This window comes from Petaurus breviceps, unplaced genomic scaffold, assembly GCF_028583685.1.
Source record: "Petaurus breviceps papuanus isolate PSGF00001 unplaced genomic scaffold, PetGlider_PUasm1.0 138, whole genome shotgun sequence".
NCBI classification, from domain to species: Eukaryota; Metazoa; Chordata; class Mammalia; order Diprotodontia; family Petauridae; genus Petaurus; species Petaurus breviceps.
The window spans coordinates 31,940,976-31,958,611 of NW_027185694.1; the positions used below are offsets into that span (position 1 = coordinate 31,940,976).

At 38.5% G+C, this 17,636-nt stretch overlaps 1 protein-coding gene across 1 annotated transcript in view; it reads left to right on the forward strand.

Annotated features, from left to right (window-relative positions):
* Positions 1-17,636, forward strand: part of GTF3C1 (general transcription factor IIIC subunit 1) — a 119,763-nt gene that overhangs the window by 40,098 nt on the left and 62,029 nt on the right. The window contains exons 7-9 of the mRNA XM_069064139.1: positions 8,624-8,791; positions 14,870-14,985; positions 16,229-16,529. Of these exons, the coding sequence (XP_068920240.1) occupies positions 8,624-8,791; positions 14,870-14,985; positions 16,229-16,529 (585 nt within the window). The remainder of the gene's footprint in view (positions 1-8,623; positions 8,792-14,869; positions 14,986-16,228; positions 16,530-17,636) is intronic.

Genomic DNA, 17,636 nt, shown 5'->3' on the forward strand with positions numbered 1-17,636 from the left:
CCGTAATGTAGCGTGTAGCGCAGGGGATCACCTTCACTACAGTAGCAGTCTCAATAGGGCTTATTTTCGGAGGAGGGCTTATTTTAGAGGAATCTTACACAGTAAGGGGAGGGCTTATTTTCGGGATAGGTCTTAATTATCGGGAAACACGGTGTAATGTAATGCCAAGCAAAGGCAAGAAGGTTCAGAATACCAGCATAGGTGCTCTCCATTTTATTCAGTGACCAACCAAGAACAGAGAAGATTGAAACATGACATCATTCAAAATACAGCATTTACTAAGTGTGATTAAATAATCTCCAAGGACTACCCCACCCCAGGACCTTCCAATCATTCAATAAATTACAAAGTCCCAGTTCTAAATACTTCTCCACCCCCAGGCTATACCTTCATTTAGTCCACCACAAAGCCCCTCTTGTCAAATGGAGATTAGTTTCCAAACATAAGTAAAGTACCTTCATTTGTCAATCACAGAGCACAAAAAGGTCAAAAGTTCCCCACCCCTGGATCACAATTGAATCTACCCCAGAGTTACATCAAGTTTAAGCACAGCACTTAATACCCAAATGGAGGTCTTTTCTTCATCTTGACATGAGGCAAGTTCTCAGCAATCTTAGTTCCTGGAGAGACAAGGCTTAGCAAGGCCATAAGATATATTGCCAGTCCCTTCATGAATTCATCCTCTGTCTGTAGAACAGTCCTAGAACCCCTGAAAACATTAGCAAAACCCTCTCCCAGGATTTCTGTAAACATACAACAAGAAAATCCTTCAGGGCTTCTGAACCAACAGAAAGGTTCCCAGACCCCTGCAACAACAGCACTGTCCTTCACCAGTGGACAGTATTCATTCTGTCTGCAGGACAGTCTCCAGACCCCTGCAACAACAGCACTGTCTTTCACCAGTGGACAGTATTCACTCTCTGTCTGCAGGACAGTCTCAGGCCTTCTTAACCAAAAGCCAGGTTCCAGGACTTCTTCAACAACAGGACTGTCTTTCACTAGTGGACAAATCTGGCAAAAGAACATCAAAACAGACAGACAAAGTACCAGCAAAACAGCCATGTCTCCTCAGTCCTTGGCAGCTCAGGGGGCAGGTCTCAAAAGTCCAGGGCAATTCAAAGCGGCCACCAGCAATTCTCTTAGTCTCTCTCCCTCCACGAGATGCTGCTTCCAAAAAAGTTCTTCTGCCTCTCCCTTGTCTCTCCAAATCTACGTCACCAGCTCCTCCCAGTTCAGGACTCTCTTTTCACATCAACAAATCCATCCCACAGGTGGGATTAACAAGCTCTGGGTTTTAACACAATCAATTTGAAAACCAAGCCAATACAGGGGAATCTTTAATTGCCATTACTATCACACACGGTAATATATTTTTTATTTAAAAGCTGAGAAAAAAATAAAGTAGCTGGACTAGACTTTGTATATTTTTTACTGTTGTCTTCTTTCAAGTCAAGCCTTCAAAGACCCTATAAGACAACAATATCCCTTGAAACAAGATGCTAACAATGTTCTCTAATAGTTTTACCTATTGAGTTTATAAGTGTGGATTGGTATATCTCATAAACATCTGTGGTGTAGTTGAAAGAATTCTGGTCTTAGAATATTCTGGGTTCAAAAAAGACCCCAAAGACGGTAGAAGCTCAAACTTGGCGTGAGCTCCCACTCCAATCACTTCCAATACATGTAAAAAAAAAAAAGACTCTAAACAAATTTTAGAGCTACAGAACCCACAAAGTGACAGAGAGAAACAAGTCTCCTGCTGAAGACAGCCCGGCAGGCCAACAGAAAGGGTCTATCACACTGAACCGGGAGCCGAATGCAGTCCCAAGTGAGCCACGCGGTTCTGGCCCCAGGGCGGCCTAGAGCAGACTTAAGGAGAGTGAATCACCAGCAGCTGTGGCAGTTTCCAGACTTCTCAACCCATAAACGCAAAAAAAAAAAAAAAAAAAAAAAAAGTAAAAGGTCAGTGTGGAACTCTGCTGGAACAGGGGAATGGAAGAGAGTGGTCCAGCTCCTGCCCCTGGGATGAGAAGGGGGGGGGGGTGGCCTACGGCAGGTCACTGCTGCCACATGGCTACTTCCAGAGCTCCTGGCCTGCTGATTGTAGGGGTTACAAATGACCATTCAGAGGGTAATGGCTCTTGCTTTAACCCACTTGGATCTGGATCACGGTTTTGGGTGGTGGTGCTGGGAGTATGTGGCCAGTGTGCCACACAGCTTGTACAGGCTGTAGAGAGGGCACCCTCCTGAAAGCTCCAGCAGCTGTGAAAACCCCAGCGATTTGGGACAAAGCTCTCTCCATTCTGGAAGCAGAGTTCTACCATGGCAAAGAGCTCAAAAGTCAAGTAATTGACTGGCAAGATGACCAAGCAGAGGAAATGTAATCAGACCATAGATTCCTTTTTGGGGACAAAAGGATCAAAGCATGGAGCGGGAGGAAAACAGCAAAGTCAGAAATTCTGTATCAAAAGCCTCCAAGAAAAATATGAATTGGTTACAGGCTATGGAGGAGCTCAAGAAGGATTTTGAAAATCAAGTAAGAGAAGTGGAAGAAAAATTGGGAAGAGAAATGAAAATGATGCAAGAAAATCATGAAAAGCAAGTCAACAGCCTGCTAAAGGAGACCCAAAAAAATACTGAAGAAAATAATACCTTAAAAACAAGACTAACTCAAATGGCAAAAGAGGCCCAAAAAGCCAGTCAGGAGAAGAATGCCTTAAAAAGCTGAATTTGCCAGAAGGAAAAGAACTTTTGAAAACTCACTGAAGAGAATAATTCCTTCAAAATTATATTGGAGCAATTGGAAGCTAATAACTTTGTGAGAAATCAAGATACTATAAAACAGATTCAAACAAATGAAAAAATAGAAGGTAATGTGTAATATCTCATTGGAAAAACCACTGACCTGGAAAATAGATCCAGAAGAGATCATTTAAAAATTATTGGACTACCCAAAAAAGGCCCCCAAGTAAATGCTGTGTAGTTATGAACTAGAATCTTGACCCTAGAGAAGAATTAAGAAAATGTATCAGAATTGAGTCAAATCTATAAGGATGCAAGTCATTTCCCAATTGATAAATGGTCAAAGGATATGAACAGGCAGTTTTCAGAGGAAGAAATTAAAGATATCTATAAGCATATGAAAAAATGCTCTGAATCACTTTTGATTAGAGAAATGCAAATCAAAACAACTCTGAGGTACCACATCTCACCAGTCAGATTGGCTAAGATGACAAAACAAGAAAATGACAAATGCTAGAGAGGATGTGGGCAAATTGGAACACTAATGCATTGCTGATGGTATTTGTGAACTAATCCAGCCTTTCTGGAGAGCAATCTGGAATTTATAACCCCAAAGGGCTATAAATAATTTCATACTCTTTGACCCTGTAATACCTCTTCTAGGGTTGTATCCCAAAGAGATCATAGAAGTGCTAGTAAGACCCATATGTACAAAAATATTTATAGCAGCTCTTTTTGTGGCGGCAAAGAATTGGAAATTAAGGGGGTGCCCATCAATTGGGGAATGGCTGAACAAGTTGTGGTATATGCATGTAATGGAATATTATTGTGCTATATAAAACAAGTAGATGGACTTCACATTTACCTGGAGAGGCTTATACGAACTGATGCTGAATGGGAAGAGTAGAGCCAGGAGAAATTTGTATACAATTACAGACACAACGTATGTGTGACAACCAGCTTTGATAGACTGGACTCTTCTCAGCAATGCAGTGTTATAAGTCAATCCCAAAAGACTCATGATGGAGAAAGATGTCTGCATCCAGAAAAAGAACTGAGTTTAAATCCAGATTGAAGCAAACTACTGGATCCTTTTCTTTTTTCTTGTTTGTTTTTGTCTCCTCTTTCCCATTTTTCATTCCATCTGATACAATTCGTCTTTATATCCCGACTAATGTCTAATGTGAAAGTATTTGCAGATCTTATACTTGATTGTATGCCGTTGCGGGGGAGTGGGAGAGGGGAGAGAAGGGGAGAAAATTTGAAACTCAAGAAATTGTGGAATTGAATCCTGTAAACTAAAAGTAAACAAATTAATAAAGACCAAAAAATAAAAAAAAAATGTATCAACCTTTCCTCTTTTCAGAGATGCAATATTATGTATACTGTCAGACTTGACTTAGTCGATATATCAGTTGGTTTTTTCATTAGGTAAGGGACAAGGGATATGTTCAGAAATTAAGATGATTTAAGAATAAGAGATACCAATACACATTTGGGAGGATAAAAATTCAGCACCATTCTAGCCTTGATACTAGGTGAGTGACTTTGGGCAAATCACTTTATTGTTCTGAATCTGTTTCTTCATCTCAAAAATATGATGATAATGAGGTAGTTTAGAGCTGTGCTGGAATGCTTCAAGAGTTCTGGATTTAGAGGCAGAAGACTGGGTCTTACCAAGTCAGCCTCCCTCTCCAAGCCTTAGAGTTCTTATGTGTAGAATTAAGCATGCATTAGAATTATCCTTGTATATAACTGTAATCATATGACTTACTGAATTCTTAAGTCTGGGTTTTTATACCACATGGGCACATGGGGAAGGAGTTGAAAGAATTTTCCAAGGATGATCTCTAAGGTACTTCAAGCTCCTTTGCCTCTTTCACTGTGTTGTTGTGCTTTCTTTAGAGAAGGGTATTGTTATTTTTATCATCATTCATACTGGCCTGCCCAATCTCTGCTTTGAATATTCTCTCGTTATAATTTCCTTGTGATATATTCTGACTTATCTGTCAAGACCCAGCTCAGTTGCCTTTGAAGTCCAATCAGATCCCTACAACAAAATGTGATCTCTCTCATCTGAATTCATTTGATACTTTGGGAGTCCCTCCTATAGTGTCTTCTTATATTCTTCCTGGGCAGCTAGGTGGTGCAGTGGCTAGAGCACTGGGCCTGGAGTCAAGAAGACCTGAATTCAAATCCAGCCTCAGGCACTTAGTAGCTGTGAGACCCTGGGCAAGTCGCTTAATCCTTCTTGTCTCAGTTTCCTAATTTGTAAAATGAGCTGGAGAAAGAAATGGCAGGCCACTCCAGTATCCTTGCCAGGAACACCCCAAATGGGGTCATGAAGAGTTAATCACAACTGAAACGACTGAACAACAAATATTCTACCTTCTCTTATATACTCCTATATATACTTGTATCTTTTATATACTTGTATACTTATCTTTCTCTTAAGTTCCTTGAGGGCAGGGACTAGCACATAGTAAACATATTTAAATAGTTTAAAATGTATTCCTATAGGCCTTTGACAAAAGAAATTCAACTGTTTTGAATTTAAAATATGAATAAACCACCATTTGTGAGCAGCCAAAACTTTTAGTGAAATGGTGCATCTAATGCTCAGCAGAAGAGATTTCAGGTGAATAACAGTAGGATCCTGAGGAATGTCAAAAGGACTGATAAATAGTTTTGTCAAGTCAAAGGTTTTTGGGAGTGACCCAGGAAAAGGTACACATAGCTTTGATATGAAGGAAAAGTGATCTAATAGCATTCTCCTTTCCCAATAGAGCCCACCATAGCACTCATACAGTTTATTTGCTTTCATTAGTATCTGTTATGACACTTATTCTGTACATCTTGGCTAGTTAGTCTCTTAAGAAAGTTAAAAACAGAGGGGAAAAAAAGCATTTGGTTGTTAACTAGGAGAAAATTGACTGCATTTCTCTTAAGTGCATTATTATTATGTTGCTGTCTTGGAAGAAAGTGTTTTTGGTGTCTAGTCAGTCATGTTAAAAAAATATCTTTTGATTCATCCTAAGTCTTGGGGTTTACATTGGGGTTGGTGACAGTGGTACTTTTTATTATTATAATCCTTTATTCCACTAAGCTCAGAAGACTTTATAAACATCTCTTTTTGAACCAGGCCTCTAATTTCATTGGCTTTTTTCAGACCTAAATAACCTTTTGCTGTTTAGGTGAAAAGGATGGAATATGGTATATTACTAGGAAAATTGAGGTTTATACCTGGGGAAACTGAGGTATAGAAAGTGCTTTGGTTGAGTTAGTGTATACTGTATACCAGGGGTGCAGCAAAGCTATTACTATAACTCAGGTCTTCTGATTGTTTGTTTATTTTATCCATTAGCTGCTACTGCCTCATGCTGGTCATCATGTTCTGTCATAGTTACTCTTGCCTTTTTTAGGGTTGTTCATTGCCTCAGCAGGACATATGCCCCATGGTGAACCAGTTAAATTCAACAAGTATGAAATCTACTCTGTACTAGTCCTGCCCTCAAGGAGTTTAGAGAAAGATGAGTATGTGACCTTAATAGAAGGCAGAATGTAAGAAGGTGTACCATATGAAGCCAGAGTTCCTATTTTAATGGGAATGATGTGGTACCCAAAGCACCATATGAATTCAGATGAGGGAGAGACCATATATTGTTGTAGGGATCAGGTTAGGCTTCATAGGCAGTTGAGCTGCATCTTGAGGTCAGAATAGATTAAAAAGAAATTCTAGGGAGGAAACAGATAAAACAGCAGAAACAGGTGGGCAAGTGTGGAATTTGTTTTGTAAACAGTGATTAGTGTAATTTTGCTTGAAACATAGGGTCTTTGTAAAGTGACTCATACAAGGTAAGGGTTTCATAAATATAGACAGGGGTTGGAGAATGAAAGGCCTTCAGTGTCAAACTAAGGAGTTTGGATTTGAGTCTGCATATTAAGGAGTAGGAATACGGAAGACTTTTGTATTGGGCAGTGTTGTGATTAGAACATGCTTTCAGAGATTATCAGTGATACTTGTAGGTCATCTTATATTCTTGTGCTATGTATAGAAGCATAGACATTTGCCTACACGGATATGGTAACAAGAACCCCAGTGCCCAAATATCCCAAATTAGCCTATGAGTCCCTATCTTTCATTCCACTAGAATCCTCTAGGTTAGCTAATGATAGGTCCCCATAAAACCAATGTCAAAATAAATATTTTGTTACCTAGGAGGGAAAGGAGAATATTATAGGAGGTTGGGTTCTGTAGCCTTTTAGCACATTAGCATGAATCAGTTGATTAGGAGACATTGTGTGCTGCTAAGTAAAGAATTTCATACAGCCATTCTGAAGGGCAGAAAATAGTTCAGGACTAGGACTAGGGAAGAACGACCTTTATGACCTCAGGTTAGTCATTTACCTTCTTTGACCCTCAGTTTCCATAGCTGTATAAAATAAGAGGATTGGACTATACAATTGTTGAAGTTGCTTCCAACTTTAAGTCTCAGGTTCTATGTTTGATGGAGTTAACTGTTACTGCTGAGGTTGTCTAGGAGCTGGGACTGAAAGGTACTCTGGAGGTGTTAGCTGCTCTACCAAAACAGACAATGAAAGTGGCAGTCAGTGTTAAAGATTTGGTAGATCATTTATTATACATTATATGATTTTTTTTAAACACACACACACATGCATATATATATATATATGTACATATACACACATATAGATACCTATATGTTGTAGCGGGAAGCAATCTTCAGACATAGAAGGTTCCTAGGAAGGAACCTTGTGACACAAAATGTTAGATCTAGAGGGAACCTGAAATATCATTTAGAGCAGCCACCTCTCTTGAAAGAGATCAAGCAGTATGTTGGTATATACTAGGTAGTGTTCTAGATGTAGATATAGAAAGACTTGGTTAAATGACTTCCTTTTTCTGAGCTTCAGTTTCCTTACCTGTAAATGGGGATAATAATGCCTGTACTACCTACCTGAGAGGGCTGTTGTGAGGTTCAACCAAGATTCGGCATGTAAAGTGCTTTTCAAAATTAACAGTGTTTTAAATGTCAGTAGATATTATGCACAAGGACCCAGAGCTGTCTGAGTTAGTGACAGAGCCAGGACTTAGAGCCCAGAACTCTTCTTTTCCTACTGCTATTTCTCTCCCATAGTTGAGATACTTCTGGGCTTATGACTCCAGGGTATTTATAGGCACAAACCAGAATTTTCACAACAAAAAATTTCAGGTTAACTTGTCCATTAGGTTGATTTAGATCATAGATCATAAAATGTTAAGAGTTGAAAAGGATTTTAGAGATCATCTGATTAGTCCAGTGGTTCCCAACTTGTGATCCCTGGAGAGTATTAGGGGCAGGCCTTCAAATTTTATGCATACCAAGGGTCACCATTTTGATCTTTATTTGCCTTCAGCAAAACAGATGGCATGACTCAGTATATCAGATAAGCAAACATATTTCCATATGTTGAACCAAGGTTTGTTACATATATGGATGATTATTTTTCAAATATGTGTAGATAGCCATTGTTAACAAGTTCATTTAAAAGTTTTGCTGAATTCCTAGTAGCTTCTTTTCACTTTTCCTCAGTCATTTGATAATAATGCTATAAATTCTATCATAGAAGAGTCAGTTCATTTTTTTAAGGTAAAAAAGGAGTCTTTACACTCCACAAGGTCAGGAAACACAATCCCTTCTCTTACAGATCAGGAAGCCAAGGCTCATTAGTAAAGTGACTTGCCAAAATTGATGCAGAAAATTTTCTTACTCTTGATGTAAAAAGATTTATGACTTGTTGAATTTCTGTTTTTGTGCTTACATATATATTGATACCATTACTTTTTTCTTTACTGAAAGCTGTTTGCTTATATTCTTAGGAACACATGTAATGGTCCGATGCCTAAAGCTACTGAAAGAATTTAAACGGAAGGTTGAAGATGATCACGATCAAGATGATGATGATGATGATGAGGTGATTTCCAAGGTGATCCAGCCTGTGGACATCGTCTATGAGAGAGACATGCTAACCCAGACTTATGAACTAAGTAGGTTATAAGCATTATCATGTTTTATGCATCTAATCATGCTTCTGAACTAACTTAACTTTTAAGTGTTTTGTCCATGTATAAAAAATGTGGATTCTTAGTCACAAGAAAGATCTTTATGATAACTGTAACGTAAAGGCATCTTCTGACCATGCTTTTCTGCTGTTGCGAACCTCATAAGACTTTGTGGTCAAAAGAAGGCTGTGTAGCTGGACCTGGGCTTTTCTGCGTACCTGATGTGGGGAGGTGGGATTTGAAACTTTGTGTTATTTCCTAAATATGAAAGAAGACAAATGAGAGAGAAAAGCAAACCTCATAATCAGCTGTCCGCCTGTGGCTTTTCCAGAGGGGTTAGCAGCAGAGGGTCAGTGAGTAGTAAAGAAAACTGATTTAATTTCACTTAACAGCATTGAGCTTCCTGGGGGGTGGTCAGGTTGGGGGAACACTGTGTAGTACTGAGAAACTGCTATATTTATTTGCCAAGGCTGTCTTAAATAGAGTAAGAATGCATTTAGAGTGAACCCTTTTCCCCTTCACAATTCACACACTGCTCTCAAGTTGCCCTTATTTGTTGATCAAGGATGAATAAACCTTAAAGCAATGTATTATATGTTGTTAGTGATCAGTGTAAACAACCTTTTCTGGCATAGTTGTTTTGTAGTTCGGTCCATTTAGTTCATTTTATGTTTTAAAATTTTCCTTTTTATTATTATGAATATATATGCAAATATGAACATTTCTTTATATAAAAAAGAGAGAGAGAAACCAGAAAATGACTCAGCAATCTTCACTGTGTACAGTGTGGAAATTTTGTGTATTTCAAGCTTAACATATAACAGTGTTGAGAGTTCAGACATTGCCTTGCTTGTTTAAGTCTACTTCTAAACATGCTTCTTTCTCCCGCTGATTTTTTAAAAATTATTTGTGGACACTTTTTTTTTTTTGGTATTTTCTTCCTTTTTTAGTATCAGTATCACTATTCCTCCAAAATCTGCCCCAAAAAAGTCCCCTCCCAAAATAGTCTTATAAAAAAAAAACCAAAACCCACAGATCCACCCATTAGCCATATGTGAAAATGTGTCTCATTCTGAGCCTCAATCTATCACCCATCAGCACAGAGGTAAGAAGTGTTCATATTACATACAGATAAGGAAATTGAGCCCTGAAAAGTAAAGTGACTTGGCAGCCAGGTAACACAATGAGTGAGAGCACCGGCCCCAGAGTCGGGATGACCTGAGATCGAATCCGGGCTTAGATACTTACCACCACACCCAGAAATAACTGGCCGTGTAACCTTGAGCAAGTTACTTAACCCCAATTGCTTAAAATAAAAAAGTAAAGTGACTTGTCCGAGTTTATACACCTAGTTAGTGACAGAGTAAGGACTAGCACCTGGGTTATCTAATTTCAGGGTAATGACTTTTTCACTGTATCAGACTGTCTTTCTTCTTTCTGTTTGTTTAATGATCCTGAAATTTTTCATTCTGAATTTTTCTACCAGACAAAAATGACATGAAGCCCATGCAAAGAATTAAGTGCTTGACTGTTAGACCCTCACTATAGACTTCTAGCTCTGCTTTCCACTCCTTTTCAAGTTTAATCTATAATTCCTTTTATATTATATCAATTTAGCAGCATTATGCTAGCCACTGAGACGATAGAAAATACTACCATTATCCTTGGAGCTTATGAATTATTGAAAAGTCAAATACATATGCATGAAATAGAGAACAGTAGAAATCTAATGGAAGGTTGTATAGTTTAGACCAGGGCTTCTTAAACTTTTTCCACTCGAGACCCCTTCAGTGCTTTTTAAACTATGGATCACAACTCCATATGGGGTTTAAGAAGCATTGAACTATAGACAGTCAGTACCGTGGGAATTAAGAGAGGAAAAATCATTATGGAATGAAGTTAACCAGAGAACTCTTCAGGAAGGGATTGGCTCTTGATTGGCTCCATTATGGAAGTTCAGAGCTAGAGAGGACATTATTGACAGTAAACAAACAAACATAAGCAAGAGTGTGGAAGCAGATAGGGGTGGCTAGGTGGCGCAGTGAATAGAGCACTGGCCCTGGAGTCAGGAGGACCTGAGTTCAAATCCAGACCCATACACTTAACACAAAAGTAGCCGTGAGACCTTGGGCAAGTCACTTAACCCTAATTGTCCTGCCTTCCCCCTCTAAAAAGCCCTCCCCCCCCCCAAAAAAAGGGTGTGGAAGCAGGAATTAATATGATGTGGGAATGGTAAAAATAAATGTTCTTATTGGAGTTAGAGGATCTTTGTTCTGAATAATAACTAATAAAAATGGCTCCATGATAGAGTGGAAATAGCACTAAACAACCTTGGAGATAGAAGATGTAATTTGGATCCTGGATTGTTTTAAATGGTCCCAACCTATAAAATGGGGGCAGTAATTCTTGAAGTACTTGTATGTGAAATCTTGTGAGTAAAGGGCTTTGCAGACTAAAGAACTATATATAGGAGCTGTTGTTATTGGATTGCATTGAAAGTATAGGGCCAGGGGTGGCCAGGTAGCACAGCAAATAAGAGCACCGACCCCAGTGTCGCGATGACCTGGGGATCGAATCCCAGGCTCAGAGACTTAGCACCACATCCAGAAATAACTGGCCATGTAACCTTGAGCAAGTTACTTAACCCCAATTGCTTTAAAAAAAAAAAAAAAGCATAGGGCCAAGTTGATGGAAGTAGTTGAATGTGAGTTTAGGGAATTTCGAGTCAAACCATTTGGGATCTTAATCAGCAAGCTTTTATTAAACACCAAATAAGTGCTTAGTAGTGGGGTTTTTAGGTGCTTCAAGTAGGGAGGAACATAATAAAGCTATGTTTTAGAAAGATTCAACTAGTGGCATTTTCAGAATGAATTGAAGAGAGAAAATACTGAAGTCAGAGAGACTAATTAGGATATTGTAGGATAAAGCTATACAGTAATTAAGGCATTGATTAAAGCAGTAGAAATGGAGAAGGAACATTTTAAAGGAAGAACTGACAGAGCCAACAGAACTTGTTGACTAGTAGAGAAGAGTTTGGATTAAGGAGCCTGGGAGAATAGTAATAAATACCACTGACCAAAACAAACAAATTAAATAAGGAACAGGGGAAAGTTATGGAAGGAAGCCTTCATTCAGTTATTTGTTAAGGATTGTTTTGGAAAACTAGTCCTGAGTGAGTTTCTTTCGGTAACTTCTTGAGGTTGGTTAGGTGATTGGCGAATAACTGTTTCAGTGACTTAAGTGGGAATGGAAGTCAGGTGCAGTAATTTTTTCATTCATTCATTCATTCATTCAATTAAGATTTGTTGAGTATCAACTATGCATAAAGCATGCCTATAGAAAGTTAAAGATACTGTGAGGTATTGGAAGTGATATTGGGAATCCACTCATTTGAAGTATTTCTCTATAAGAGAAAAAGAAATAGAAAGTGGGGTAGCAGGGGCAAATGAAGCTTTTTTTAAAATAGTAAAAATGTGAGCATTAAGAGGCAGAAAGAGAGAAATTGAAAGTGTTAAGGAGATTAGTGTAGAGGCAGGCCTGGATTTAGCTTTGAAAAGGAGGAATGAAGGGGGCTGTGAAATTGCATACTCATTCTATAATTACTACTTTGTTATGCATGAGAGCATCAATTTTCTTTGCTAATAATTAGATTTAATATGAAGTGTATTAGTCCTACCCAGTTTGAGACAGTAAAGAGATAGGAGCCACAATGTGCATTTTTGTATTGTCTATTTTGTTATTAGGATGGAGGGATTTTAGCCTCATTTCTTAGAAGAGGGAAAAGCACAACCTCTCAGGTTTTGGTATGAAAAATATTAATCCCAAATCTAATCAGTCCTGGGTTTGAACCTTCTCCGTGCCTCTTGGGACCTCTATGACCTTGGACAGATTGTGAGCCTCTATGGACCTTGGTTTCTTTATCTATAAATTGAAAAGACTGGGCTAGATTTCTAATACTCATTCCCCCCAAAAATCTGTGATCCTCATTGACCTCAGGCATCTTTCGATGGGAAAAGACATCCATAATAATAATAGCCGGAGCCCCTACCTCCTCCACAGGCCCTTTTTCCAGGAGGAAAAAGTTCTGGACCCTAAAGTTGTTGGAACCATCAGATGGTTTAACCTAAGAAACAGATAGGATTTTATTACTAGAAATGCCATTAAAGAAGATGCATTCCCATCTACCTTGCTGCTGTACTCTAAAGAAAACTTGGGCCTTTACATCTGCACTGCAGCAGAAATCTCCTATATGTGTTGTCTTCCAGTATTGAATGTGAGCTCCTTGATAGAAGTGGTCTTACTTTTCAGTTTTCATCCCTAAAACTTAGCACAGTACTTTGCTCCTAGTAAGCACTTAAAATGCTAAAATTCATTTGTTCATTATGTAACGCTTTAAGGTTTGTAAGCCACTTCACATATCTCCCTTGATCTTTACAATATTCCTATGAGAAAGGTGCTATTATTATCCTCATTTTATGGATGGGTGAAATGAAAGAAGTTAAGCAATTTACACATAAGGAGAGTGGCAGCTAGAGAAGACAAGTACATGCCCAAAACCACCCTGATCTTATTATGTCCTCTGACTCCAAACCCAGGGCACTTTGCACTATATACACAACTCCAAAAGCACAACTCTCTGGAGCTCTTGATTTGGTACAGTTCTGGCAAAATATCTTAAGAGTCAGAAGACCACAGGTCTGCAGTTCTCATTCATAAAGTGGTTATATTAGCGTGTGCACTGATTAGCTCCCTGGGGAATTATGGAGAAAGTGTTTTATTAACCTTTAAATGGTAGGAAAATGTGTTTTTTTAAATGGTAGAAAAGCATTTCTTATTATTGTCATTATCACAATATACCTTAATAGCCCCTGAGGACATTACTACATTATAGCATAGTATAATAACAGGTGTAGAGAATGTCCACAATAGACTACAGAGCGTTGAAGTATAGTAATTGATGATATCTTGTATTTTTTATGGTCCTTTACTACTGGCAAAGTACTTTACATACATTGTCACATGGATAGCAAATCATCAAAAAAGTTTAATTTCTATTCAGTGTCCTCTAAGAGGGGATTTAACAATTAACTATGGTTCCCTTGTCTCAAAGATCTTAGTTAATAGAAAAAAATAATCTTAGCTGATATGTGTATATGTATACACAGATAAGTATGTATGTGAGTTTGTATGTTTTTATGATTTTAAATTTTATATACATTAACTCTTTTGAACTTCGGTACAAATCTGTGAGGTTGTTACCACAAGTTGACAGTAAGGACTATTTCATTCTTTGTATTCCCAATGCCTAACATAGAGAAGATACTTAATAAATGCTTGTTGATTGGTTGATTGATCCCCTTTTATATTTCAAGAAGTCAAGAATCAGGGAAGTTAAATTACCAGTACTGAGGTCAGTCAGCAAATATTTATTAAGTGCTTACTATGTGCTAAACGCAAGAAAGGCAAAAACAGGCCCTGCCCTCAAGAAATGTACATTCTAACAAGAAAATTGCATAGCTAGGAAGCAAACTTGGGTCTTACAATACCATGTTCACTGCCTTCTCCATTGTACCCCAGGCAACATGGCTTTCTCAGAAAGTAGCAGGTACCTTCTTCCTACCAGCCTTCATATTTTATATTTAGGAAAAGCCTCTGTAAAAGATCACTAGGAAGACATACCAGCTTTCACTTAGATTAAGTGATATCTGAGATTACTTCCAACTCTGAAATTCTATGAAGTCTCAATGTTAAGGAATAAAGGAGAAACGTATCTGGACAATCAGCACTTGATATCTTAGTATTTAGTACAATACTTTAACTCAAAGGAGATGGCAGCATCTCACGGATTTGATTGCACTAGAGTATTCTACTGCCTTTAAAAATCTATGTTTTCCAGGAAAAAAAATAGCCTTACTCCTTGGTGACTTCTGCAGATCAACTCATAACCTTTGTAGTATTAATCTATCTTTGTTTCCCCCATTGTTTAGCACAATGCTCTATACTTAGTAGGCTCTAAGCAAATTTTTGTTGAATAAATGAATATTATCTTTTTGTTCCAAACAGTTGAAAGCAGAGGCACCAAAGGTATTTCCCAGGCTGAAGTGCGGATGGCTATGAATGTGGGGAAATTAGAAGCAAGGATGTTGTGTCGTCTACTCGAGAGATACAAAGTGGTCAAGGTAATATTGTGACATCACCTCACATTTAGTGATTTGATTTGTCTCTAGATATAATAAAAATTCAGAGATAAAAAAACGCACTTGACTGAGCCAGAAAACTAGGTAGGACTACCATGTTGCAAGTGGGAAAAGCAGTAGACTTCTCTTCAGAAAAATCTTGAGTTTGAGTCCTGGTTCTAATCATTTCTAGGTTTATAACCACAGGCAAATTACTTAACCTCTAAGATGAGCCCATAGGGGGCTGCTAGGTGGTACAGTGAATAGAGCACTGGCCCTGGAGTCAGGAGGACCTGAGTTCAAATGTGGCCTCAGAGACTCGACACACTTACTAGCTGTGTGACCTCGGGCAAGTCACTTAACCCCAATTGCCTTGTCTTCCCCCCTCCAAAAAAAAAGAATCAATAAGATGAACCTGTTTTTCTATAATATGGGGCTTTATACTTGCCCTACCTATCTCACAAAGTTACTGTTCAGAAAACCCTCTAAAAAATTTAAAGTGCTATATAAATGTGGGTCACCATTATTGAGAATGATTAAACCAGCTCTGTTATTTAGGGGCTGGTGGCCAATTTATGAATTGTTCAGATACTTTGTATTTCTGCCTTCTGATTGTTAGCCTTTTGGTCAGTGTGCTTAGTCTGTCAGCAACTCACTAACATAGGTAATAGAAAAAAAAAATGGAATTCTGTATGATCCCAGAAAACAATCTGGTCAGGGAAGAGGTTGAAATTTCTGGATAAAGCCAGGATTTGCCATTCTTTAGGATTTGATCACTTAAGCTGTACATGCCTTCCATCACTAGAGATAACCAAGAATCAACTGGCTCGTTTTAAGATTGCTAAATTGTTGTATTAGATTTCTCATCCCTAACATGACATTGGGATGAACTGCTTTTGCAGGTGGGGAAACTGGCACAGGTTGTTAAATGGTGCCAATATCTTGTAAAAATTAGAGGTAGAAAAAAAAAACTTTAGAGTGCATGTAGTCCATCTACCCCCATTTCACTGTTGAGAAAACCCAGTCCCAGGGAGGGCACATAATCTTCCCAAGGTCAGGCAGACAGATTTTAAAACCAAGTCTTCTGACTCCAAATATACTGATTTTTCATCCTCTGTTGGGAGCAAAATAATACTTTGGAATAACCATCCTTTATTCACCAATTGTGATTTGAGTCCCTGAAACATGCCCCCTCTGTATTCTCAATCAGTTTCCCAGTGTGATTAACCTAATCTTATCTCTTCAGGGTTTCATGGAAGATGAAGGTCGGCAGCGGACAACAAAGTATATTTCCCATGTTTTTGCAGAAGAAAGTGATTTAAGCCGGCAGTATGAGAGGGAGAAGGCACGAAGTGAGCACCTCACCATGGTTAACTTGGCTCCAGTGCCTGAAGAATCTCTTGCACCTGAAGGAGAGGACACCTTCCACACAGAATCCGACAGTGAGGAAGAGAATGCCAGAAGCACCAAAAGAAGAGGAAGAGCATCCCAGGGTGAAGCGGGAGCAGGCTCAAAATTCAGTCCCAAGCATTCAACCCCAATAAAGTGTAAGCAAAAGCTCCTGAAAAGGGTGGCTAGGCGGGTATCTAGGAAATGCTGCCCAGGGACTGTTTTATTTAGAAAGGTCAGTCACTCCTCATTTTGTGGTGTTAGTTTTAGAGATGTCCTATTTAAAATCCTGTCCTGAATCGGAAGTCCAGTAGCTTCCCCTGCCGAATTCATATATAGAGGAAGGAACATTGGCCTTGGTATCAGAAGATGTTAAAGCTTGTGGAATGTTAGATCTGCAAGAGGCTTGAGACCTTAGAGTATACGTGGCCTTCCCATGTCCTACATGAATAGGGGCCCATGATACATATGACCAGGAAATTAGAGAGCCTGTTCTCAAACCTCATTCCTCTCACTTAAAGTCTAGTGCTTTTCCACTCTAACACACTGATTCCTAGCTTGTAATCTTCATTCTAGCAATAACAACAACAAAAATAGTAACTAGCATTTATATAGTGCTTACTATGTGTTGGCTACTATGCTAAGTGCTTTACAATTGTTATCTCATTAGATCCTCACACAGTCGTAGGATATAGATGGGATCATTATCCCCATTTTACAAATGAGAAAATTGAGGCAAATAAAGGTTAAGTGACTTGCCCAGGGTTATACAATTATTGTCCAAGACTTGATTTGAACACGGCTCTTCCTGACTCTGAGGCTGGTGCTCCATCCACTGAGCATCCTGTCTGTCCCATTTTATGAGCAGGATAGCTAATACATTATATGCATCCTAGTATTTATTCCTCTTTTCTGGCACTATAATTTTCTGTTGCACCAACATACCATATTTTATTCAGCCATCTTCCAATAGCCAGACACATAGGCTGCTTCTACTACTAAATAAAACAATCATGAATATCTTTATAAATTTAAGTGTTTTCCTTAACATATTTTTTTTTAAATTAAAGTCCTAGCAGTTGGATAGCTAGCTTAGCTTCTCTGAAGCTCAGTTTCATCATGCACAAACTCAGGATATAGTATTTGCACTATCTCACAAGGCTATTGTAAAAGTCAAATGATAATAGGTAAAAGCATTTTAGTGACTAAAACACTATAAATTTAAGCTGCCCTAACTGAGAGGCAGCAAGGCAGAGGGAATTGAA